The 27,154-nt window shown below is 42.9% G+C and overlaps 1 protein-coding gene across 2 annotated transcripts in view; it reads right to left on the bottom strand.

Moving 5' to 3' along the window:
• TBC1D9B (TBC1 domain family member 9B) overlaps window positions 1-25,884 on the bottom strand; it is a 40,621-nt gene extending 14,737 nt beyond the window's left edge. For both annotated transcript variants that reach the window (XM_072145619.1, XM_072145621.1), the window contains exons 1-17: window positions 25,608-25,884; window positions 23,517-23,627; window positions 19,238-19,356; window positions 17,389-17,617; window positions 15,093-15,351; window positions 14,784-14,991; window positions 12,841-13,071; window positions 11,080-11,223; window positions 10,700-10,850; window positions 9,658-9,872; window positions 9,392-9,509; window positions 7,546-7,831; window positions 6,817-6,946; window positions 6,628-6,726; window positions 2,892-2,960; window positions 2,206-2,446; window positions 1,895-1,960 (exon numbers count right to left, since the gene is read on the bottom strand). In XM_072145619.1, the coding sequence (XP_072001720.1) occupies window positions 1,895-1,960; window positions 2,206-2,446; window positions 2,892-2,960; window positions 6,628-6,726; window positions 6,817-6,946; window positions 7,546-7,831; window positions 9,392-9,509; window positions 9,658-9,872; window positions 10,700-10,850; window positions 11,080-11,223; window positions 12,841-13,071; window positions 14,784-14,991; window positions 15,093-15,351; window positions 17,389-17,617; window positions 19,238-19,356; window positions 23,517-23,627; window positions 25,608-25,725 (2,794 nt within the window). In that variant the 5' untranslated portion in view covers window positions 25,726-25,884. The remainder of the gene's footprint in view (window positions 1-1,894; window positions 1,961-2,205; window positions 2,447-2,891; window positions 2,961-6,627; window positions 6,727-6,816; window positions 6,947-7,545; window positions 7,832-9,391; window positions 9,510-9,657; window positions 9,873-10,699; window positions 10,851-11,079; window positions 11,224-12,840; window positions 13,072-14,783; window positions 14,992-15,092; window positions 15,352-17,388; window positions 17,618-19,237; window positions 19,357-23,516; window positions 23,628-25,607) is intronic.
• Window positions 25,885-27,154: the final 1,270 nt, after the last annotated feature.

The raw sequence follows: 27,154 nt of genomic DNA, 5'->3' as shown, positions 1-27,154 counted from the left end.
GGACTACATTATTCTCCATGTAGTAATCAGATCCGGGAACAAGTCAACCCCCATTTGTGTAACGCATGCAGCACTCCCTTTAAGTCTCTTAACACCCTTCCATTTTGCTTTTCCCATTTTCCACTCTCCAAATTCAAAAACTATCTAAACTTTTTTTTATTTTTCCATCTAGAGCCATGTGAGGGCTTGTTTTCTGTGTAACAAATTGCACTTAGGAGTGACGGTATTTAATATTCCATGCCGTGTTCTGGGAAGTGGGAAAAAAATTCCAAATGCAGTGAAATTGGTGAAAAAATAACATGTCTCCTTTATTCTTTGGATCGGTACGATCATAGGGATACTAAATTTATATAGGTTTTATTGTGTTTTAATACACAGATTTTTTTTAATACACAGATCTGTGTTTTAATACACAGATTTTTTTTTAAAAAATCTCCATTTTGCCATCTTCTTGACATTAATAACTTTTTTTATACCTTTGTGTACGGAGCTGTGTGTGGTGTCATTTTTTGCAAGAGGAGATGACAATTTCATTGCTACAATTTTGAGAACTGTATGGCCTTTTGAACACTTTTTATTACATTTTTTTAAATGATGCAAAATGGGGAAAAAGTGCCGGTTTAGATTTTTGGGTGATATTTTCCGTTACGGGTTAAACGCTGGGAATAACCTTTATTATCTTTTGATGGATCAGACATGGCGATACCCAACATGTTCATGTTACAGTTTTTTTTATATGTATTTTTAGAAATATTTTATTTTTTACTATTTTAGGGTACTTTATATAAGGGTACAGGCGGTCCCCTACTTAAGAACACTCGACTTACATACGACCTCTAGTTACAAACGGACCTCTGGATATTAGTAATTTATTGTACTTTAGTCCTAGGCTACAATGATCAGCTGTAACAGTTATCACAGGTGTCAGTAATGAAGCTTTAGTGTTAATATTGATTCTTATGACAACCCAACATTTTTAAAATCCAATTGTCACAGAGACCAAAAAAGTTCTGGCTGGGATTACAATGATAAAATATACAGTTCCGACTTACATACAAACTCAACTTAAGAACAAACCTGCAGACCCTATCTTGTATGTAACCCGGGGACTGCCTGTACTTTAAACCTAGATTGTCTGATTGATCCTACCATATACTGCCATAATACAGTATGGCAGTACAGGATAGGTTCTGCAGGTGTACTTAAGCTGAATTTGTATGTAAGTCAGAACTGTATATTTTATAATTATAACCCCAGCCAAAAATTTGTTGGCCTCTGTGACAATTTGATTTTAAAACTTTTGGATTGTCATAAGGATTAACAATAAATCTTAATTGCAGACACCTTTGCTAACTGTTACAGCTGATCATTATAGCCTAAGGCTATAGTACAGTAAATGACCAACATCCAGAAGGCCCTTTGTAACTAGGGGTTGTCTGCAAGTCGGGTGTTCTCAAGTAGGGGACCGTCTGTATATGGTTATTTTACTCATCATCTATTACAGTGTGCCACTGGCACATTGTAACAAATGATCTAAAACTAAACAGCCTTATAACTAACCTTATTAGTCTTACAAATACCCAGGGCTGTTACAGCCTCGTTCCCCGACTTTTTACCACCAACGGCAGCTTTGCCGGCGTCAATCAGAGAGTTAACACCCACGATCAGTGCCATCACCAATGGCGGGCGTTACCGATGTAGCCACCTTGTATGGAGAGGGCCCGTGTGCTCTGTCCATACACCAGCAAGTTGACATGTGACATTCTAATACGGGGCTAATAAGCCAATTGGTAGAAAACCCCCAAAGGTCTTATACCAATGCCCTATTTATAAGAGGGACCATCAATAGTATAGTTTTCATAAATCCTTTTAAATTAGACATATCTTTACATACCAGGTGGCAGATGTAGTTTGTACAGAAATTTAAGCTTGTCCGTCATATCACCGTGATACATTCCTCCTAATGGAAAAAATAGCCATGTCAAATTATACCTGAATATGTGAAAATCTAGAATCCTTCAGTCTTCCAGATCACATACACAAACAGTGGAAGATTGTGCAGGTAATATATTTTCAGGAGGAATTACAGAAGGGCAGTACAATACACATCTCTAAGATATGAGGAATGGGACATGTTATTCAAGAATTTATGCCAAGGGTAAATCAGTAAAACAACCAAATCCACTTTCATCTAAGAATACTTACCAAGTCCAGTTACAAACTCCTTAAAGTTTATTAGCGAATCTTTGTTGGTGTCCAACAATCGGAAAATGCGGGCAGCCAGGATGGAAGTGTGCGGGCCAAAAGACCAAGGGGTGAGTTGAGTGAATAACTCCTGAAACTGTTCCAGATCTATGCGGTACTGCTCCAGATATGGCAGGCTGGGGTCATGGCGATTGCTGGATGTGCGGTTCCCTCCCCAGTAACAGCTCATCAGATGCTGAGCCTGAGGTGGAAACATGACAGACATTATTGGGAATATATAAGATACACGGCTGGAGGTCATGTCTGGAAACATGTGATAATTCCATAAAAACAGATATAAACTCCCTCTTAGAAGGGGAAAATGGAATCTAGCCGGAACAGAAATCTTTGAAAATCCAATTTCTTTATTATCTCATATAAAAGCCACACAGATAACCAGAACACATGTTGACACGTTTCGAACAACCTGTTATGAGTAAGGTCTTTTGTCCGAAACGTGTTCATCCAGTGTTGGTCATTTGCACGTGGAGATGTGGAGGTGGGAAACCGCTCCAATGAGGTGGGATAGCTGGAAGTTACTTTCTTTTGGATTCTGAAATCCCTCTTGGTTATGGATAACAATGCAAAAGAAAACACAGAGTCTGCAAAACCGCTTGATGTAATGAAATAACACAAAACGTACTAACCTTGAACAGAACATACATATCATCAAGTTCTTCCATGGAAAAGCCAAGATCGGTGGAAATGGCTCTCACCTAGGAAACAAGATTGGATTAATAATAATTCCTTTATTTATATAGCGCACACAGATTACGCAGCGCTGCACAGAGCTTGTCAGATCAGTTCCTGTCCCCAATGGGGCTCACAATCTAATCAACCTAGAGAGGAAGAGAAAAAAGTGTAGGGGATTTTTTACGAGCCAGGCGCCAAAAGATGTGTGCACGAGTAGTGGAGGTGGGGAGTATTGGGTTGGAGTTGCAGCGTCAGACCCCAGAGCTGGAATGTATATCCAGATGAATTAGACAAGGAAAGGGAGAAAAGATGGGGTCGGGTAGTGAGACGCGCTACATCCAGAGTGATATTATTATTTTTATTGGAGAATAGGACTACGCGTTTCAACACCGTAACGGCGTCTTCATCAGGTCAAAAACTGTACATTTACATAATACAAGACAAAAACAGAAAAAAACAGAACATGACGTGTTAGGATACAGGGTGTTAATAAAATCATAAGGGCTATGGTAGTAGCAATAGTTAAAATGGTTAAAACGATGATTCATATACACACACAGTGTGCCGGCATCTGAATAAACTTGTATACATGTATAGACATATATAGACTTGTATGTATAAATAAATAAATAAATAAATAGATAAATAACAATTAAATAACAAATAAATAGTCATATGTAAATAAATAAATAATTAGACCTCTGTAGGGACATATAAATAGATATCTATATATAGATATATATACATATATAGAGAGAGCGGGTGATGATACTTACATAAATGAATTAATGAATGGTACTATAGATAGGCTGGTGAGTTAATATGTGAATGACTATGTAAATGTAAATAAATTGCATTAAATTAATAATTAAATAATTCATTAGTTAAATAATTGATCAATCCACAATTCATGATTAAATATATATCTCAATAGGTAAAATAAATAAAATAAAATAAATAAATAAATAAATACATCAGACATATATTTATAAATTCTATAAAAATTCGTTGGTTGAATGGATGAGAGTACCTGCAGGAGGGTCCCGCTGGTGTTTGTGGCAGGATTTGAGCTGCCTAAGTGTCCAAACCTGATGGGGGAGGAATGGGTACAGAATGATGCCGATAGTCAGGAACGGGAGGAACGGGTACAGTAGTCAGACTAAAGGGATGGGGTCCGGGTGTAGTAGGATGGGAGGTACTTACCGCGGCGTTTTCAGTGTAGTAGGAAGGGGGCTGCGTGCTGTCACTGGCGCGGGATGGGCAGGGCGCGCGCCGAGGAGACACGCGGTTTTTATTTGATTGGCAGCCGAAATGGTATGCGCATGCGCGGGTCTCGGAGCGAGGATGCGATGGATGGGAGTGTGAGTTGGGGCGGTAGGTAATGTCTCCCTTACAAACCTCCCTACCGCCCCAACTCACACTCCCATCCATCGCATCCTCGCTCCGAGACCCGCGCATGCGCATACCATTTCGGCTGCCAATCAAATAAAAACCGCGTGTCTCCTCGGCGCGCGCCCTGCTCATCCCGCGCCAGTGACAGCACGCAGCCCCCTTCCTACTACACTGAAAACGCCGCGGTAAGTACCTCCCATCCTACTACACCCGGACCCCATCCCTTTAGTCTGACTACTGTACCCGTTCCTCCCGTTCCTGACTATCGGCATCATTCTGTACCCATTCCTCCCCCATCAGGTTTGGACACTTAGGCAGCTCAAATCCTGCCACAAACACCAGCGGGACCCTCCTGCAGGTACTCTCATCCATTCAACCAACGAATTTTTATAGAATTTATAAATATATGTCTGATGTATTTATTTATTTATTTATTTTATTTTATTTATTTTACCTATTGAGATATATATTTAATCATGAATTGTGGATTGATCAATTATTTAACTAATGAATTATTTAATTATTAATTTAATGCAATTTATTTACATTTACATAGTCATTCACATATTAACTCACCAGCCTATCTATAGTACCATTCATTAATTCATTTATGTAAGTATCATCACCCGCTCTCTCTATATATGTATATATATCTATATATAGATATCTATTTATATGTCCCTACAGAGGTCTAATTATTTATTTATTTACATATGACTATTTATTTGTTATTTAATTGTTATTTATCTATTTATTTATTTATTTATTTATACATACAAGTCTATATATGTCTATACATGTATACAAGTTTATTCAGATGCCGGCACACTGTGTGTGTATATGAATCATCGTTTTAACCATTTTAACTATTGCTACTACCATAGCCCTTATGATTTTATTAACACCCTGTATCCTAACACGTCATGTTCTGTTTTTTTCTGTTTTTGTCTTGTATTATGTAAATGTACAGTTTTTGACCTGATGAAGACGCCGTTACGGTGTTGAAACGCGTAGTCCTATTCTCCAATAAAAATAATAATATCACTCTGGATGTAGCGCGTCTCACTACCCGACCCCATCTTTTCTCCCTTTCCTTGTCTAATCAACCTACCAGTATGTTTTGGAGTGTGGGAGGAAACCGGAGGAAACCCACGCAAACACGCATATACACATTTGTTGTATATCTAGTTATAGTGTGGCAATCTGGCATCTGATACCAGAGAAGCTTGGTCACATACTTCCTATGCCAATAAGTGGGCAGACATGTAATACATGCTCTTCTAGAGTGGAAGTCCTTTTTTTAGTGATTTATGAAATAAGAGTTGAAATAATGGGAATCCAAACCTCTATCATTCCTTGTTCCTAGATGTTTGGGTTTTTGATCCCAAAACTTTTTACCTTACAGCTTTCCGTTGTTGCATTCCTGAGAAGGGGAAAGCTAACAGGGGTCCGGTGACACGAAAGGGGTTCATATCCCCTTTCCCTTCTGAAAGCTCAGTACAGGCAGTCCCCGGGTTTACGTACAAGATAGGTTCCAAAGGTTTGTTCTCAAGTTGAATTTGTCAGTCGAAACTGTATATTTTATAATTGTAAAATTTTTTTGCCCCAGTGACAATTGTAGTTTCAAACTTTTTTGCTGTAATTCGAGCAAGGATTAGCAATAAAGCTTCATTACTGACGCCTTATAGCTAATCATGGCAGTATGGGACTAAAGGAAAGCATTCAGAGACCTTCATTAAAGGTCTTTAACTAGGGGTCGTCTGTAAGTCGGGTGTCCTTAAGTAGGGGACCGCCTGTAATGTAGCTAAGGACAGCTGGAATAGCGAAAGCAAATGGATGTTTGGCGACTTGAGTCCGTTGAGGCCCCCACCCCAATATTTAGAGTATGTGCAGTGAAGCAAAGTGAACATATGTCATCTATACTACTCACAGTGCATATGCGGCTCGGGCCCAAGAGAACTCAAGTCACTGGATCCCTGAAGCTTTTCCCCTCTCGAATTTCAGCTGTAAAGGAAAAAGGTTTGGGGACCCTTAACCCCAGCTGCATGGAGGCATTCTGGTGTTTTAGGGGCCCAAACCTGTAAATAAATTGGACATGATCCCTATCATACTGTACATACCATCAGATACCATGTATAGTGTAATACGTGCACATAAGCAGGTGTTACAGACCTCTAGTTCCACTTTTCTCAATACAGCAATAAAAGGAACGTGCAATCATATGTTATTTTATGTTGCATACATATAAAGAGTTCAGGAGACCCAGACTAAGTGATGACTGTATATGTATATCCTCACCACACTTCTCTTTGCTGAATCCTCCAAAGACTGTATCACCTTCAGCCTCTGCTTAAACCGCATCTGCTCTATGTCATCTGCTCTCAGGCTGTTGAACTTCTACAAAGAAGGTGAAAATAGCTAAACATTTCCATCAATGGTACTGAAGTGTGAATACATCCTGATAGAGAGAGTCGTAATATACGTTACCTCGTAAGAAGCTTTGATGAGGTCGAATATGTCAACTTCAACCGGAGGTTCATCTCCACTGGTGAGAAGGGCGTGCAGGTGGGGGATCGGAGGGGACACGCTGTGCTTGTTCACCACATTGTCAAGATATCTGTTATAAAAATAATAAAAATATTATAATATAGATGTTTCATATATTTTTATCACTCATTATGCCATCCTTGCATTATGGGAGGGACACTGTCACCAAATTTTACCCCATTAAACGACTAGTTCCCTGATGTATGGTATGAAATGTCCTTTCTAGAATTCCTTCTTATGTGAAATCTTGGGGTCTCTTCTAAAGTCATGTGAAAACAAGCAGAGAAGAGTCATTTTTTTGCCTGTAGAAGCTGCAGTTGGAGGGTCACTTCAGACAGTCGTATCTATGGTTCTATAGCGCCTAGGAACATGCTTATGGTGTCATATTAAACATAAGCATCTGTGGCCGCTTCTCATACTACCAAAATCAAGCAAGAAAGTACACGTGAATGGCAGAGATATGAGCCTTCAAAGACAGCCCATTATTTCTCACTTGTCTATTGTGGTCATGCACAGAATACTGTTATTCACACGTTGTTGTGTGGCAGACCACAGAGGTTTTGATACATTTTGCAGTGTGTTTTTGATGTGTATTATGTACTGAGTTTTATGACCCTTGTTTGATTTTGGTTATCAGTATTGTTTGTACTACTATGTGACTATTATTACCTGCCAAGAACAGTCATGGCTTCCCCTTCATCGTTGGAGTTTAACAGGCTTTCATTGTTGGCCTCGAGCACAGCCAGCGACAACTGCAGAATCAGTTTGATCCCTTCATAGAAAAAGCAGTCGACAACCACCACGGCGCTCTCAAAGGGCATGACGCTGAGGAACAAGGTGAGGAACCAAGACAGAGAAATGGTGGAGATCACTCCCAGGTCCTGCATCTTCTCAGACAGCTGCGGCAGGAAATCTCGTGTCAGTTCTTCAAACACACCCTGGTCCACTAAGGCTCCTAAAAAGCAAACATGAAGTATTGGTGATAGCAGGAATAAAGGAAACCTGTTATGTCTCATGCACACAATCGTATTTGTGTGCAGGGAAAACCTGAACCCTTATGTGAGCCTGGCCTTAAAGGGGTTTTGCCACCAAAAATGTTAGGCCCTATCCACAGCGCTCGGCAATCTCCTTCAGTTCCAAAAAGATGACTGGAGCAGAAGGGTTATGCCCAGCCGACTCGAGGAGCGACAAAGGGTCCGATGGAGGTACCTCGGACCCCCCGTTCTCGTGAGCTGTGGGGGTCTCATCACTGAGACCCCCACTGATCAGCCAGTTAGCATAGGGCCTAACTTGTTTGGTGGGAAAACCTGTTTAAGAATGGTGTAAAGTCTCATTATCTATATTGTACATGATGCGACCTGGGAATACTGGAGAGAAGCACAGTTACAGTAAAATGAGGGATTACTAGTATTGGGGCTATCAATTAAGTTGCAATGGTCAGAACTGAGCATGGATTTTTGGCCAACAAGATCATGAACTTGAAACGTAGCCAAACATAGAGCAAACAAGAACAAAAGGGGAAATGGGAAATTCCCGAGTTCTATTGTATTTGGTTTCATAATGATTTTTACCACAGTTAATTTATATGATGGGTGTTATTAGCCCTTTGATGTTACCATATGAGTGGCACCTTCTAGTAGGTATGTGCATGAGTGGTCATAATTTGCACCTTTGCACAGGTCTTCATAATTTTGATAACTTCTTTCTGCCAGGAATTAGTACAATATCTACCCCTGCATTAATATGGCTATTTGTAACTCTCTACCCAGTTCAGTATTTTATCATCAGTGCAGTTTATAAATCCCTTTCATAAGTATTTTAAGGCACAATGGGGGCCATGTATTGTGCCTTTACCCACCCTAGCTGAAAAGGGAGGAAAAAAATTGCAATTTCTTGTGTGCGGGCAGGAACTGTGACTTTTTGTTGGTTTTCTGAACCGCACATAAACTTTTGTAGCATGGAGGAGATGGGCTAGGGTGTGGACACTCAGCGCCCCATATTGACCCTAGTTTACTTCTGAATTCTCTGAATGAGGGCAAGGCCAATGGTCATTGCATAAAGTAGCTAGTATACTGGAATTTACTCACCCCCTACTGTTCTACTTCTGGATCTAAATATAGAAAATATAAGTACTGTATATTAAAGAATTGCTGTGTATTAATGTAAGCTCCCTTATTACAGTGACCCAATACTAACCCTAAAACTCTGCAGCATTACAGAGAAAACTTTGTTTTATAAGCACCGGGGCAAAGGGACACGTGTCTACTGGTGTCTGCTGGGTAGTTCCCCTCTGGCTTCTCCCTGACAGACTTGTCTAGATAGATAGGTCATTCCCAGTAGCATTTCAGAGTAAAACAGATGTCTTTGTAATATGGGACAGCCCGTCAGTACTTCATATGCTTATGACAGCATAAAAACTGATGACAGGTTCCCTTTAATTATTAAATAAGTGCAGGTTCCCCAAAGGAGCTTACAGCTTAATATTTCATATAAACAGATGTTTCTGTTCTCTTACCCACAACCCGAGTGTTGTAATAATCGGGAAGCATCCGCTCACACAGAGAAACCAGCAGCCAGAACGCCTCTTCCTCATTGCAGTAGAGAAGCAGAACAGAGGTCACTATATTCATCGCCTGCGGAGAGGAATCATGATGGTAGATAACCGCTGGCGCACAATCGTATATTGTATCAGACATCACAAGACACAAATGTCTGCAGTGAAATTTAATGTAGCAGAAATCAGAATAAAATTTGCAGTATGTATAAGATACGGAGTCTTACCTGGCAGTAGCCAATATTAGGGTTACGGAAAGCATAAGCGGTCAGCACGCGGCGTAACGCAGCTATTCCTAGGTCGTTCTGGAAGGCAGGGTGCTCAGGCATAGAGCGATGGAGGTCACGTTCTATCTCATCTGTTGCAAGGTTACATTGTCCTGTGGATTTCTCAACCAGATCAGCATAATAACCCGGGTGTGTAGCCATCTCATTCAAGGCCCCTATGGATATAAAAAATTCTAAATATTAAAAATCCAGCAATACTGATAATCAGATCAGTATTAGGATAGGCAGATAAAAGTGCTTACACCTCACTGTATCAGCAATTGGATGGACCTGCATCCATACTTTGCGCCCATTATCTAATATAAAAATTTTAAAATATGGTATATTGGCAATTGTTCTGACTGATGTCAGTCATTACTTTCTCATTTTTAATGGGATAAAGTTCAGGGTCCCTATTGCAGCTGCTGTTTCACGAACCTAGTCCTGTAATCGATGACATGATATACACTGGCCAGTGCTATTAGACAGAGATTATGGCACAAACATCAGACAGGATACATCAAAAATGCAATGTGACTTGCATAAAATATTGCTTAAAAGGTTTGTACCAAGTTTGCAAGTTATCCCCTATCCAGGAGATAACAAACTGATTAGTCGGGGTTTGACAGCTGGATCCATCTGTAATCCAGTGGAGTTCCTTTCTCTCTGGATATACGTCCGACTGCTCCATCAATAGTATAGGAGTGCCGGTAATTTATGGGCAGAGTACTTGGACATCTGAATGTTTGTTTCGGAGATAGCTGAGCGCTTTGTTCAGCAATTTATGATGCCTCTTAGTTTTGAATGAAGTGGCAGGACAAATTGTTTTCCTGCCACTTCACCCATTACTGGGAATAAGACCCCTGCTCTCCTAAAATATATATATATACACACATTTTTTAAATTTGCTGTTATTCCCCTGCTCTGTGTTGGAGCATATGAACAAGACCACATTATACTAACCACAGTGACCGCAATTTTCCATCTCTATTTTTTCACTGACCTGAGAACAAGAGCCAGAGTTCCCCTCGTAAGTTTTCGGGAATGCCTTTCAGAACAAGTTCACGGGTCTTGGATGTCCGATACATGCACATCCCACGGCCATACTCAAAGAAGTGGATGTTCCAGGACTCCTCCTTCATTTTCTCCTTGGTCTACAAAAAGAAAAACATTTTCGTTTTTTTGTAACTTAGCACTGTTTAGTGCACCCCCAATAGACAGCATTAAAAAGTAAAACTTATTTGGTAGAAGAATAAAACACCCTCATATAGCAACAAAAAAAGAAACATTAAAAAAATGATGGCTTTTAGAACTCAATGGAAAAAAACGAAAGTAAATGAAAAAGTGTTCTACAAGGGTTAAACCAGCACAAGTATCACTTACCCATTTTGGACCTTGCTCTTCATTGTCTTCTCTCTGATAGAGTTTCAGGAGCCCGTGAGAGGTCGTAGGAGCCTCTGTGTTATTGATCTTCTGGGGAATGCTGGATCCATCATCTATTGGACTACTGGGGACTAGTTTTGGTGCCTTTCAGAAAGAAAAGAACATTTTTTTCTTAAAAATGACCAAAAACAATCCAGTTTGTGGCCAACTTTAAATTCTTAATCAAATAATAATTTTAGAACTTTCCTTATAACTCTCTATTCACTCTATTATTCCTCCTTATAGTAGAAAACAGAATGTAGAGTGGATAGTATTAGACTCCCCCAATTGGTAGCACCCTATTGTCATTTCATTAATACATGCCTTGCTCAGGTTCATTTAATGAGGAATATAATTACTAATACTAATAATAGTAATACTACTATTTACTTATGCAAAGTTTGTTGAAAGGTGAGAAACTTTTCTACTTTAAGATTATAACTTTAAGTCGTCAGATTACATAGACATCTATGCAAAAGGGTAAGTAGTGAGTTACAGCAGCTAGGTCCCCACCTATCATCTCAGAGACAACGACAATGACAGATAGAAACTGGCAGAAAAGAAGATCACAAATCAGAAATTGTTATTTCTCATGCATATACAGGCGGTCCCGTACTTCAGGACACCCGACCTACAGACGACCCCTAGTTAAAGACGGACCCATTTTCCCCCTGTGACTTCTGGTGAAGCTCTCTGGATGTTACTATAGGCCCAGGCTGCAATAATCAGTGTCTGTAATGAAGCTTTATTGATGATCCTTGCTCCCATTACAGCAAAAAATTTTAAAGCTCCAATTGTCACTGGGACAAAAAAAAATAAAATTGTCTGGAACTTCAATTAAGTTTCGACTTACATACAAATTTAACTTAAAGAGAACCCGTAATGCAAAATAACCCCCCTAATCTAAATATATTTTCATAAACTGCCATTAGAGAGCATTGCCTCTATCCCTTCATTGTCCCTCTACATGCCTGTAAACCTAAGCAATGAGGTCCTAAAGCTGTATGCAAATGACCTGTGAAATGTCCAATGAGTCATTAGCATATTCAAGCTGTTCAGCTTATTCATGAGTGGGAGGTACAGCCACACCCCCAGTGCTTGACTGACAGCTGCTCCATGTAATGGCTGCTCCATGTGCTTGCTGGTGCCCACGCCTCCTGCAGCCTGTGTGTGTGTATACAACAGCTCCAGGCTGCAGCCATGTTATAGCAGAACATGTCAGGTACTTGTGTAGCTGATGTCTGTGTCACACATGTGTGTTAGGAAGATGCAGCATGTCAGCAGATACAGCACACACGCTAGCAATGCTTTACTATACATTACACACAGACATGAGCAGGGGGAGGGGAGGGAAAACAGGGGTGACATCACTGCCTCTGACCATGCGACCAACCTCATTTACATAATAAAGAAATTATGATTTTGCAATTATTAATGTATGAATTGACTAGATAAAGGATGGGATGGGATCCTTGTGAGCTGCTCCAACAGGTAGTGGTGACAGGACAAGTGACACAGACCTGATGACAGGTGTCCTTTAAGAACAAACCTATGGACCCTATCTATCCGGGACTGCCTGTACAACTAGATGACTAAAAGTGGCAAAGTTTGTTCCATATTCTATATTTTCCATATTTTTTTGTTTGTTGCACTATAACTTTTTGATACTCATATTTACTACTAAAAAAAAGTTTACCAAATGCTGATAAACTGATTTCACACCTCATATGTTGCATTTCCGCTGCTTCCTTTCCGCGTCACAGCCCGTTGGTCCCCGCCGTTGTCTCCCCCAGCACTCTGCAGCGACGTCCTCTGAAGGAAATCCGAGATGCGCTGGACCAGAAAGTTTCTGTCTTTAAGATTGGCAAACAGAAAGGTCATTTTCCCTTTGGTACTGATGGACAATGGACTGGGAAGCACGCTGGAGCTATCCGCCTTCTCCACTATGGTTACCTGTGGTTCAGACAACACGCTCAATAAGAACCAGTAATTGAATTATTATTATGCCACAAAAATGGAAAAAAATATGCTGTGGCCCATCCAAAGTAAAATCCAATGTTACTTTTTTCGTTAATTCAATAAAACTTCATCATTGCAGGAAAGGTGAGGACGAAAAAAAAAAACATTGGTAGTGTATGGTACTGCAGCTAAACTCCATTCATTTCCATACAACTGATCTGCAATATCAGCACAGGCCATGGTTTGGTCTAGGGCTGTTTTTGGAAAGGTTTTTCATATCCTGGACAACCACTTTAAAGGGTATGTGCACCTTTGCAACTAAAATAAAAAAAGAAATAAATTCGACCACATTATAGAAAAATTTTGAATGAGGCCCAACTTACCATCCTTTTAATATAATATCAGATTGGTAATGGATGGACCCACAAACTGACCAGCTGGGCATAGAAATAATGCAACATGTAGGGGAAAATCCATACCAAAAGGTTTTTTTTTAGCAAACAATTGATATTGTTTGTGTAATGAAAAGTTATACAATTTTCCAATATACTTTCCTAGATCTCTGTTTGCTGTCATTCTACAGGAAGCTTCATTGCTCACTTCCTGTGGATAAAAACCAGTCCCTGGTCATGTGATGCGAGACAGGTGCACAGCTCGTTATATCCCTGGTCATGTGATGTCACACAGGTGCACAGCTCGTTATATCCCTGGTCATGTGATGTCACACAGGTGCACGGCTCGTTATATCCCTGGTCATGTGATGTCACACAGGTGCACGGCTCGTTATATCCCTGATCATGTGATGTCACACAGGTGCACGGCTCGTTATATCCCTGATCATGTGATGTCACACAGGTGCACGGCTCGTTATATCCCTGATCATGTGATGTCACACAGGTGCACGGCTCATTATATCCCTGGTCATGTGATGTCACACAGGTGCACGGCTCGTTATATCCCGGGTCATGTGATGTCACACAGGTGCACGGCTCGTTATATCCCTGATCATGTGATGTCACACAGGTGCACGGCTCGTTATATCCCGGGTCATGTGATGTCACACAGGTGCACGGCTCGTTATATCCCTGGTCATGTGATGTCACACAGGTGCACGGCTCGTTATATCCCGGGTCATGTGATGTCACACAGGTGCACGGCTCGTTATATCCCGGGTCATGTGATGTCACACAGGTCCATGGCTCGGTATATCCCTGGTCATGTGATGTCACACAGGTCCATGGCTCGGTATATCCCTGGTCATGTGATGTCACATAGGTGCACGGCTCGTTATATCCCGGGTCATGTGATGTCCCACAGGTGCACGGCTCGTTATATCCCGGATCATGTGATGTCAGACAGGTGCACAGCTCGTTATATCCCTGGCCATGTGATGTCACACAGGTGCACAGCTCGTTATATCCCTGGTCATGTGATGTCACACAGGTGCACGGCTCGTTATATCCCTGGTCATGTGATGTCACACATCTGCAAGTCTGATGAGCCGTGGACCTGTGTGACAACACATGACCATGGACTGTTTTTTATCCGCAGGAAGTAAACAATGAAGTTTCCTGTTAAATGACAGCAAGCAGAGATCTAGAAAACCTTGACAAATTGATACAGAAAGTATATTAGAAAATGACACAAACAGTATCAATTATTTGTTGAAAGTGGTCAACTCCTCTAAGACAGGAGCCAACACTTACCTCCCGGAGGGGTATGATAAGGTGACATGCCTCCTCCTCCTTGCTGGCAAAGCAAATGTAGTTATTGGAAACAAACATCTGACCAGGGATATGTATCTTGGCAAACGGTGTCCACAGTGTACAATCCGTGTGTCCGTCCAGCCTCTCATCCCTGGGAAGTCGGAAGGTAGCGCGATACTGTTCATTCTTTGCCCGAGCATCCAGGTCTCTAAGGAGAGAAGAGGGACATACAAAAAATGGGACATGATGCATATTGTAGTCTGGAAGAGAAGCAGAATGTAGAAGCCCCTGTCATGTATATACACACACCTCTTCAGAGCGGAGATGTTTTTGAGCGGACGTGTAGGTTTGGGCAGGTTCCGATCCTCTAGGAAGCCCTCGTTGTCTAGAAGCTGTCTCATGGCAATGTTGGCCAGCTGTTCCATGAGCTTGAAAGTTTCGCTGATGTTGAGGAACATCGAGAAAAAATATTCATTGTCCCTGGTGCTGACCTTGATACACTCTGGGAAAAGCAGCGTCGCGTTCTTCTCAAGCTGAGTCACATCCAGCCACTGGATGATCAATGTCACTGACAGGGGACAATAGGAACAACAATCACAAACACTCATGAACTCCGCTCAAGCATTCACTACTAGATCACAGGATTATCACCTATACTTTTCTTGATTTTACTCCAATGCGCAATGTTCAGTCTACAATATAGGGTGAATACAAAGTCTGTCTTTCAAGGCCGAACACAAAGGTCTGAATATGGCCTCAATACTTGCTCTATATACATAAAGAAATGATCATTATTATTATAATACTTCCATTTATTAACTGGCTATGCTGATTCTAATACTAATAATAATTCCTTTATTTATATAGCGCCTACAGATTACACAGCGCTGCACAAAGCATGTCAAATTGGTCCCTGTCCCGATGGGGCTCACAATCTAAACAACCTAACAGCATGTTTTGGAGTGTGGGAGGAAACCGGAGGACCAGGAGAAAACCCAGGCAAATACGGAGAGGACATACAAACTCTTTGCAGATGTTGACCTGATTGGGAATCGAACCCACGACCCCAGCGCTGCAAGGCAGAAGCGCTACCCACTCAGCCACCGTGATACTGATTTTGGATTTCAACATGTCATATCCTTTGTACTATGTCCGATACAGACTTATCCCCTTCACTACTGCAGCTATATTCGTCCTATGTGTACATGCCCCGTGCAAAACGTATATACACATCAAGACGTTTATTAAAGCCCCCTCCATTTTTTTGTTGGACTTTGCACATTATTTTCACTGCAAACTACTTGTACATGTATTTTAGAAGTGTTGCGGCTGCACTATACCCAACGCAACACAAAATTCTGCACTGAAATGGAAGTTCTGTGCACCACATTTATCATGCAGTACAGGAGGCGCCAGATTAATGAAGAATGTTCGCCACAAATCCTGAATCTGGCGCCCTCTGCACACTACACAGGTAAACTGCACTTAATACAGTTTGCACTGTTTTTAATAAATTTGGACTAGTGTCTCACTTTAAACATCACATTCTGAACCCTGGCACCTAGAAACACAATTCTGTTTGTGAGGAGGAGAATCCCTGTAATAAAATATCAGAATAGCATTTCTAGATGAAACAGAACCAGAGATATCCACTTTTAAAAGGAACCTGTCACGTGGATTGGGGTCTCTAAACCACCCACAGGTCCTTATGGGCCGGTGGTTTAGAGTCTCAAATTGCTCTGTTTGATTTTTGGAGTCTGTGCCAAAATACAAACTTTATACCGTCTGCGGGTACACGCAGGCTTCACTGCGCAAGCGCCATAGTACAGAACGTGCACAGTGAAACCAGGATGTTATCGCGGTTTCACTTGCCTCACTGCGCGAGCAAGCACAAGCACGGCATCTTGAGATACGAGTCCGATTTGCCTCATCGGAATCAGATCTAGGAGAGTATAAAAGTTTGTTTTTTGCTTTTTCTCCACCCACAGCCCGATTTGGGACCCTAAACCATGGATCCATAAGGACCTGTTGTTGGTTTATTTTCCCAAATCGACCAGAAAGGTTTCTTATGTTTATTTAAATTTAACAGCGGATATCTCTGGTTCAGTTTCACCTAAAAACACAATCCTGATATTATATTAAAAAGATTCTGCTCTTTAATCGGACACCAGAATTGTGTTTCTAGGTGCCAGGGTTCAGCTAAAGGCAGAATGCAGACGGAGCCGGAGAAGACACTTTGAAAAAGTACATGCACCCTCCCCCTCGCCATATTTATAACATATTTTGGTAAACAATTTTACCGCTTGTTACAACAAATTTTAAGTGAAAACCGATAAGCATATTTTTAGTTTGTGTGTCTGCTAATTATTAACCCCTGAACACATAGAGCTAGTTAAAAAGGTAATATAAGTTTAAACTTTTTTTTTTTTTTCATTTTTATTTGGGATTAAAAGTGGAAAAAAGGCTTTTTTGTTATCAATAGTACTTTTTTTTTTAATTTTCGAATTAATTGGACCCGCACCGATCACCTTGTTAACCTCTTTCCTGTTGATAGGGAATAACTTGGTAAAACCCCTTTAAAAATGACGAGTGATGAAAGTCTCACCTTCTTTTCCCAACAAAAATGAATAGAAGCAGAGATGGTTGACCGTCAGGTAGAGCCACCCTTGTCTGGGCACCCGCCCCTTCCAGTAGCTGCAGGAGTAGTAGTTTACCAGCTTCTCCACCTCAGGCATCCCAAACTGCTTCCGCATCTTCAGTTCGGCTTCCTTGAACTTCCCAGGGTCCTCTTCATCCTTGGGCAGCAGACTCTTGTTCTCCTCAGCGATGATTCCCTTTCAATACATTAAAAAATGTGTGTGTGGTCACACTACAGAAAAGAGCTATTACAACAGGTTCTGCATGGCACAGATGTGAACAGCGCCTTACAGTCATTTCTCTGTATTGGATGGGAAAGTTAGAATCGTAGCCGTATAATTAGACACGTGGAGCAGAATTCAGAATGAAATGTACAATGTTTTTTCAATTTCAAGACCTTACTATATACTGGGAAATCAGATCCACGGTAAACCACAAGCCCCATAGAGAGATCAGTCAAGAAAGAAGTTTCGGTTTCCTACATCTCCCCCCCCCCTTATAATACCTCATTTTAAGCAACAGGAAATGCACCAGAAGCATTAACACTACGAGCAGATCCTCCGCAGCGAGACGTTACGTTACACCCAGTGCCGACACTGCCAGAGCTGAATCACTTACTAAATGTAACCATTAGGAACATATTATGTGCGGGAAAACAGGGAGATCAGACACAGTAGAAACAGAACGTGCGGACCTTGTACGCAGCCATGCTGAGCATGTAGCTTGTTTTACAGGAGCAGGAGCTGAGGAGGATGGTACAGGTCACTTTTTCATCTAAAATACAGAGCCTCTGCTCTATAACATGCTGCCTGCAGATAGGACACTACGTACAATCTGCTGAGCTCCTCCTGCTCTATAGCATGCTGCCTGCAGATAGGACCCTACATACAATCTGCTCAGCCCCTCTTGTTCTATAACATGCTGCCTGCAGATAGGACACTATGTACATTCTGCTCAGCTGCTCGTGCTCTATATCATGCTGCTTGCAGATAGGACACTGTGTACATTCTGCTCAGCTGCTCGTGCTCTATATCATGCTGCTTGCAGATAGGACACCGTGTACAATCTTCTTAGCACCTCTTGCTCTATAACATGCTGCCTGCAGATAGGACACTACATACAATCTGCTCAGCTCCTCCTGCTCTATAACATGCTGCCTGCAGATCGGACACTATGTACATTCTGCTCAGCTCCTCCTGCTCTATATCATGCTGCTTGCAGATAGGACACTGTGTAAAATCTTCTTAGCACCTCTTGCTCTATAACATGCTGCCTGCAGATAGGCCACTATGTACAATCTACTCAGCTCCTCCTGCTCTATAGCATGTTAATTGCAGATAGGACATTATCTACAAACTGCTCAGCTCCTCCTGCTCTATAATGGGCTGCCTGGGGATAAGACATTATTTACAATCTACCCAGCTCCCCCTGTTTTAAAGAACATCTACCACCAGGATGAAGGATTGTAAACCAGGCACACTGACATACTGGTGTGTGCCCCCTCTGGCAGGATCTGTTCTTCGTTTAGCTTTTTATGGTTTTTGCAAATGAACCTGAGGGCTACATAGATGTTAATGGAGCCGTGAGCCCCTCAGGCTCATTTGCATAATATTAGAGCCTTTTTACCTAAAAAAAGTGCATAGGAAGCTTAAAGAAGAGCAGATCCTGCCAGAGAGAGCACACTGCAGTATGTCAGTGCTTACAATCCTTCATCCTGGTGGTAGATGTCCTTTAAACACTCCATACATTGCTCTATGTAAAATCACACACATCCAAAATGTATCCCGGTGCTATATTTCAGGTTATAAATATATTACATGGATTTTCCCTTTGACAAATGTTGTGATGTCGTCCTCATTTTCAAAGATGGAGAGAGTCTGCAGAAGATTGTTCTCCAGCCACTCCCAGTGCTCGGTGATCTCCTTCCGCGATGATCCTGTATAGAAGTATATAAATAATCAGTATACAATCCCACCTGTAGGATATACTTAATTATAGGACACATAACTAGATCAGGCATAGGAGTTTCTAAAAAAGGGGGCTTGTTTTTTGTGGACTAAGTACAAAAGTGTATCATTAAAGCTTGTTTTTTGTGGGACAAGATCAGTAGAACATCATTAGGGCTTGTTTGTTGTGGCATAAGACCATTAGAACATTAGTAGGGCTTGTTTTTTTTAGGGGCAAGATCAAAACAACATAAGGGCTTGTTTTTTTGTAGGGTTTATATCAAAAGAGCATCAGTAGGGCTTGCATTTTGCTGGTTAAGAATGAAACACCATTGTTTTTATGGGATACGATAAAAAGTCTTCATTAGGGCTTGTTTTATTTGTAGAATAAGATTATTAACCCCTTAAGGACGCAGCCATTTTGCAGGTTAAGGCTCAGCCCGATTTTTTGGATTCTGACCTGCGTCGCTTTATATGGTTATAACTTTTGAACACTGTTACTTATCAAAACGATTCTGAGATTGTTTTTTCCCCACATGTTGTACTTCATTTTAGTGGTAAATGTTGGCTGATAAGTTTTGCGTTTATTTACAAAAAAAAAGAAAATATGATAAATTTTTTGAAAAATTTGCCATTTTCAAAATTCAAAATCATTGCGTTTCCAGGCAGATAGATTTACCACCTAAATAAGTTGCTGAATAACATTTCCCATTTGTCTACTTTACATTTTCATAATTTCTGAAATGTCTGGATAATTTATTTTGATGTCACGCGGCTTACAAAAAGAATATCGCTTTTCCGGATTTTCAGAATTGACTATTTTGGGGATAAATACAGTTTGGAATGAAATTTTACATATTTAGCATCAAAACCCCCTATATAACCAACCCATTTTCAAATCTGCACCCCTCAAGCTATCAGAAACAGCATTTACGAAGATTGTTAACCCCTTGAGATCTTCATAGTAATTGAATCAAAATGGAGGTGAAATTTAGAATAGTCAAATTGTTCCCTTATACGTTCATTTAGCCCTAAAATTTACACATTTCCAAAATATAAAAAGAGAAAACCCACCATACAATTTGTTCTGCAATTTCTCCTGAGTGCAGAGACCCCCCACATGTGGCCGTTACTTGTTTTATGGGCGCACAGCGAGACGCAGAAGGGAAGGAGCGCCCTGCAGCTGCCAGGATTTTAGTTTCCTCATTGGCCCCTTTTGAAGGCTATAAAATTTTCGCTTTTGCGTTATTGGGGCCATGTGATGCCATTTTTTTTGCGCGATGAGATGCTTTTTCCATTGTTACCATTTTGGGGTTGGTATCACCTATTGTTGAAAATTTAGGAACTTTTTTTGAGGGCAGGAGTAGAAAAGCATCAATTCTGTACTGGATTTTTTACTCTTTTTTTTTTTGGTGTTCACCGTATAGACTAATAATCATGTTATCTTTATTCTATGGGTCGATACGATTACGGGGATACCAGACATGAATATATTTTCTTACGTTTTACTAAATTTGTCAAACAAAACCCTAATGTGGGGAAAAATCTATCATTTATGTATTGCCGTCTTCCAAGTGGCATAACATTGTTACTTTTTTGGCTACGGAGCTGGTTGATGGCTTGTTTTTTGCGGGACATGTTGTACTTTGCACCAGTATCATGTCGGAGTACACATGGTTTTTTGATCGCATTTTATAGCATTTTTTGTGGGATTGAATAGCTAAAAATCATAATTTTTGGAAGGTTTATAGCAGTTTTTTTTTACGGCGTTTATCGTGGGGGTTCAATAATGATTTACTTTTATTCTACGGGTTGTTACGGACGCGGTGATACTATATATGTGGGGTTTGTGTTATGATTTAGACTTTTTTTTTAGTTATATGTCTCTTTATATGTTTTGGGGGTTTTGGGCATTTTTAGTGATTTATTACTTTATTTTTTTATTGAATAACATTTTTTTTTTTACTTTTTCACTTTTATACCATGGGACATGAAGAAGCAATCATCTGATCTGCACTTGCATAGGCTGGCACTGTGCCAGTAAGATGACGTCACAGACGCCATCTTACTGGCAATTCTTGCAAGTAACTCTGGGGTCCAGATCGGACCCCAGAGTTACTATAGCAACGATCGGCGCCCCCCGAAAACGGTTCGGGGGGGCCGATCGTGGGGGAAAGACCCCCCAGAGGCATGTTAGATGCCGTGGTCGCGCTGACCGCGGCATTTAACGGGTTAAGCACCCGCGATCGGAGTCAACTCCGATCGCGGGTGTTACACTGGGGTGCCGGCTATTAGTTACAGCCGGCACCCCGTGTTTCCCGATGCCGGTTCGGCTCAGATCTTGAGCTGAACCGGCATGGGCTCAGCGTCCGATATATCGGACGCTGAGCGCTAAGTCATTGAGCTCAGCGTCCGATATATCGGACGCTGAGCGTTAAGGGGTTAAAAAAACTATCATTTGGGTTTGTTTTTTGTGGGATAAGATAACATTTTCATTGCTCCTACTTTGGGGTACATAAAATTTTTTGATCGCTTTATACTATTTTGAGAAGCAGGATACACTAAAAACAAGTTTATTATTTTACACCCCTTAACAGTACAGGAGTGTTTATACACTATATAATTACATTTACACTATATAATAACATTTACTATATTTTTTTCTATTTTTGGTTATTTAATTAAATTTTATTCAACTTAAAGGGAACCTACTACCGTATATCTACCTATAGAGGTAGATCGGGTGGTAGGTACATCTATAGCAGGGGTAGGGAACCTATGGCTCGGGAGCCATATGTGGCTCTTTTGATGGCTGCATCTGGCTCTCAGACAAATCATTGATTAATAGTAATCGGCAGTGTGTACATCTAAGACACACAAGTTGCTTTTTTTTGCCGTCACTACCTATCTACTTGGGGCATGTTTTGGCGCTACCTATCTACTGGGGAAATATGTGCTGGCACTACCTATCTACTGGGGAAATATGTGCTGGCACTACCTATCTACTGGGGAACATGTGCTGTGGCTACCTATCTACTGGGGAAATATGTGCTGGCACTACCTATCTATTGGGAGGCATTTGCTGTGACTACCTATCTACTGGGACCTGGGGGCATGTGATGGGGCTACCTGTCTGCTGGGAGGTATTTGCTGTGGCTACCTATCTACTGGGGGCATGTGTTATGGCTACCTATGTGCTGAGGGCATGTGCTTGGGCTACCTTTCTACAGGGGGCATGTGCTGAGGCTAACTATCTACTGGGGGAATGTGCTATGACTACCTCTCTAATGGGGGCATGCGCTGTGGCTACCTATATGCTGGAGGGGGCATGTGCTGTGGCTACCTATTTACTAGCAGGCATGTGATGGTGCTACCCATCTACTGGGGGGCATGTGCCGTGATTACCAATATACTGGGAGGCATGTGCTGTGGCTACCTATCTACTTGGGGGCATATGCTGGGGCTAGCTGTCTATGTGGGTGGATGTGCTGGGGCTACATATGTACTGGAGGGCATGTACTTGGGCTACCAATCTACGGGGGGCAAGTGCTGTGGCTACCTATCTACTGGGGGCCATGTGCTGTGGTTACCTATCTTCTGGGGGACAAGTGCCGTGGCTACCTATCTACTGGGGGGCAAGTGCATATTGTATGGCTCCCCACAGAATTACATTTTTAAATATGTGGTGTTCATGGCTCTCTCAGCCAAAAAGGTTCCTGACCCCTGATCTATAGGATGTGAGGATAGCCCTTTTAAGGGCAATTCTCATGTCCCCGCAATCTTTAGCTAACTTTTATTCAGTAAATATGTAAATCTTGTAAAGAATCCTGCTGTCTGCGCATGTGCAGTGGCTCCGGAGCAGTGACAGCACAGCCGTGGGCCTGCTGTTCTGCGCAGGCAGAGGATTCTCGGGTGAGGGCGCTCAACTACGAGGAGTTGCGTGCCGAAGATTTTTGGCTGGAAGGACAAAGAGGCTACTGGAGAGTCCTATAGATCCACCTACCACCCGATCTACCTTTATAGGTAGATATGTGGTGGTAGGTACCCTTTAATTTGAAAGAGGTATTCGCAGAAAAGACATTAATGGCACATCCTCAGGAAATATTTGTGACTTGTGTGTTTTCATTCCAACTTTTCGGCCTCCACCTACCACAAGCCACAGTCCAATAGATCTGGGATTCCTGGGTCTGGTGTAATATTCGATAAGGGGCGACACGGGCGCTGGAGTCCAATACAACATCAAGAGTTCCCACTAGCAAACCTAGAAGACAGAAGAGGAAATAAAGGGAATGACGTGCGATTGTCTCCGACTACATGTGACCAAGATATTGTGTAAATCACGTCCATGTGACAATCACTGCACCAGAGGAAAACAATCCACTAAAAATAGGTAATAAAGGTCACATACTACAAGTGTACACATCACATGAACCCAATACACACCCAACCATAATAGTCCTAAATTACTGACTTGTTTGTAACCTACAAAGGAGCTGCCAACCCAGGACTGAAGAAACCCCCCTAATATCACTTCTGATGAGACTTCCTCCTGGGGAGCAGACATGAGGAATGACCCATCTGACCATACCAGGGGGAGACGCAGCGGCTCCAGACACCATATACCAACCCAGTGCTGTCTCCCCCTGCTGCCAGACATTGCATCCTCCTATGTACTGTATATACTTCTGCTGCCAGTCCCTGTGCCCCCTGTATATTCCTGCTGCCAGTAGCTAAAAATCTCCCGATACTTATGTCCATATACTCATGCCGGCAGTGTCTATATACCCCAGGTGCCAATTTTTGTATACACCCACTACCAGTCTCTGTATTGCCCTGCTGCCAGTCCATGTATACCCCTACTGCCAGTATCTGTACCCCCCTGGTGCCAGTCCCTGTACCCCCTACTGCCAGTATCTGTACCCCCTACTGCCAGTATCTGTACCCCCTACTGCCAGTATCTGTACCCCCTACTGCCAGTATCTGTACCCCCCTGGTGCCAGTCCCTGTACCCCCTACTGCCAGTATCTGTACCCCCCTGGTGCCAGTCCCTGTACCCCCTACTGCCAGTATCTGTACCCCCCTGGTGCCAGTCCCTGTACCCCCTACTGCCAGTATCTGTACCCCCTACTGCCAGTATCTGTACCCCCTACTGCCAGTATCTGTACCCCCTACTGCCAGTATCTGTACCCCCCTGGTGCCAGTCCCTGTACCCCCTACTGCCAGTATCTGTACCCCCCTGGTGCCAGTCCCTGTACCCCCCTACTGCCAGTATCTATTCTTCTGGTGTCAGTTCCTGGTTCCCCCTGGTGCCAGTCCCTATATACTCCTGCTGCCAGCATGTATACACCATGGTGCCCATCCCTGTATGTCCCTTTTCCCCCCTTGCACCAGTATCTATACCCCTGTTGCCAGTCCCTGTGCTCAGCTGGACTCAGCATCTATAGCCCTGGTGCCAGTCCCTATATCCCCTTGTGGCAGAGTCTATACCCCTGCTGCCAGTCCCTGTACCCCTTGTGTCAGTATGTATACCCTCTGCTGCCAGTCCCAGTGCCCGGCTGTTGTCAGTATCTATACCCCTGCTGCCAGTCCCTGTGCCCTCTTGTGTCAGTATGTATACCCTCTGCTGCCAGTCCCAGTGCCTGGCTGTTGTCAGTATCTATACCCTCTGCTGCCAGTCCCAGTGCCTGGTTGATGTCAGTATCTGTAACCCCTGCTGCTAGCCTCTGCTCCTGGATGGTGCCAGTCCACGTACCCCCTTCTGCCAGTCTCCTCTGTACTCCTGGTGTCAGTCCCTGTGCCTCCTGCTGCCAGCCTCTGCTCCCGGCTGATGCAGTCCTTGTCCCGGCTGGTGCCACTCCTCGCACCCCCCTGTGCCAGTCCCTATACCCTTGATGTCAGTCCCTATTCCCCCAGCTGGTGCCAGTCTCTATACCCCCTGCTGCCAGTCCCTGCTCCCGGCTGGTGCACGCAGCTGAGCTCCCGGCTGGTGTACATGGTGAGCGGCCTCCATGCTGCGGAGCTCCCGGCTGGTGCCAGTCCTCGCACCCCCTTGTGCCAGTCCCTATTCCCCCTGCTGCTGCCAGTCCTCGTACCCCCTTGTGCCAGTCCCTATACCCCTGGTGTCAGTCCCTATGCCCCCTGCTGCCAGTCCCTGCTCCCGGCTGGTGCACGCAGCTGAGCTCCCGGCTGTTGTGCATAGTGAGCGGCCTCCATGCTGCGGGGGAGCCGTCGCGGCCATCACCTGTCAGGCCTCCGCCTTTGCCGTGTCCCCGGCGCCTCTGCAGGATGAAGAACGGGTTGGCTCTCTCGGTCACCCACAGCGCGTTGGCCAGCAGCACCTCCTCCGGGTTCAGCCACATGGTGAGCGGCCGGGGGCAGCCCCTCAGCCCCGCCTGGAGCCGGCCTCGGGTGCGGAGGGGGAGCGGGCACTGGACTCCGGGGCTGCGGCTGTGTGTACGGTCCGGAGCTCAGGCCGCGGAGGCCTCCAGTCACTGCTCCCCCTGCTGGACAGAGCGCGGAGCCGCAGCGTGTGATTGTTGTGGTGGAAATCATTATTTATTTATGCGGCTTTTGTTGTTGTTCTGAGTTATACTTTATACTGAGGCCAGGGCTGCAGTCACCAGTGTGGGAGGGCTCTGCCCTATAGGAATGGGCATTCTATAGATCTGGGCATTCTATAGTTACTGGCATTCTATAGGTCTGGGCATTCTATAGACCTGGGCATTCTATAGTTACTGGCATTCTATAGGTCTGGGCATTCTATAGACCTGGGCATTATATAGACCTGGGCATTCTATAGGTCTGCGCATTCTATAGTTACTGGCATTCTATAGGTCTGGGCATTCTATAGGAATGGGCATTCTATAGGCCTGGGCATTCTATAGGTATGGGCATTCTCCAGACATGGGCATTCTGCAAATATGGATATTCTCCAGGTATGGGTATTCTATAGGCATGGGCATTCTGGAACAACGTAAATTCTGTACATGTTATTATATATTCCATAAAATTAACAGACATAGTTTCATCATAAATTTAGGCCACATCCCACTTTTAAACAAACTTTGTAAAATCTAAACAACTTTAATAGCCAATAACTTAAATAAATAACTTATACCACTTATACTTGTACCCAACCAAAAGCCCAGATGTTTTGCCATAAAATATCCTGCCCTCTAGCGGATAGTGAGCGACTACCCCACTTCTAATAAAGTGGACATGACAGAAAAAATAACGTGTGAATTAGTGATGTGTCGCTGGCGAACGAGCCGGCTCTAACAACGTAACCCTGCCCCTAACCGACTCACCACGCCCCCTTTAATCCGATATTGGAGTGGGGTGGGCTGATTGAATGGCCTGCAGTTCCCTATTTTACATGTAATAGGAACCCGTTCAGGAGCCAGAAGAGCTGGCTCTTCTTAGTGAGCAGAGCCTAATGATCCAGTTCACTAAGAAGAGCCAGAATTCCCATCACTAGTGTGAATGTGACCACTATTGTGACACCTGTATCTTTATATACATTGAAGCACATGACTATTGGCTCAAACAATAGCCAATAGTCCCTTGTCACTGGGCAGAGTAGGACACTAACCCCAGCAACAGTATGTCATAGGTCAAAACAATGACCCAATCAACACCTGTCACTGGGCTGAAACAAATCCTCCCCCCCCCAAAAAGGCCAGGAAGAGCTAGAAAAGCGGGGGAATCACCACCACATCTGTATTTAGATATATAGAAGGATCCACATAGGCATAACAATACCATGTGGATCCCTTCATACAAGATTGC

Source organism: Engystomops pustulosus, chromosome 4, assembly GCF_040894005.1.
Source record: "Engystomops pustulosus chromosome 4, aEngPut4.maternal, whole genome shotgun sequence".
NCBI lineage: Eukaryota > Metazoa > Chordata > Amphibia > Anura > Leptodactylidae > Engystomops > Engystomops pustulosus.
This window is presented reverse-complemented; position numbering and strand designations above follow the sequence as displayed.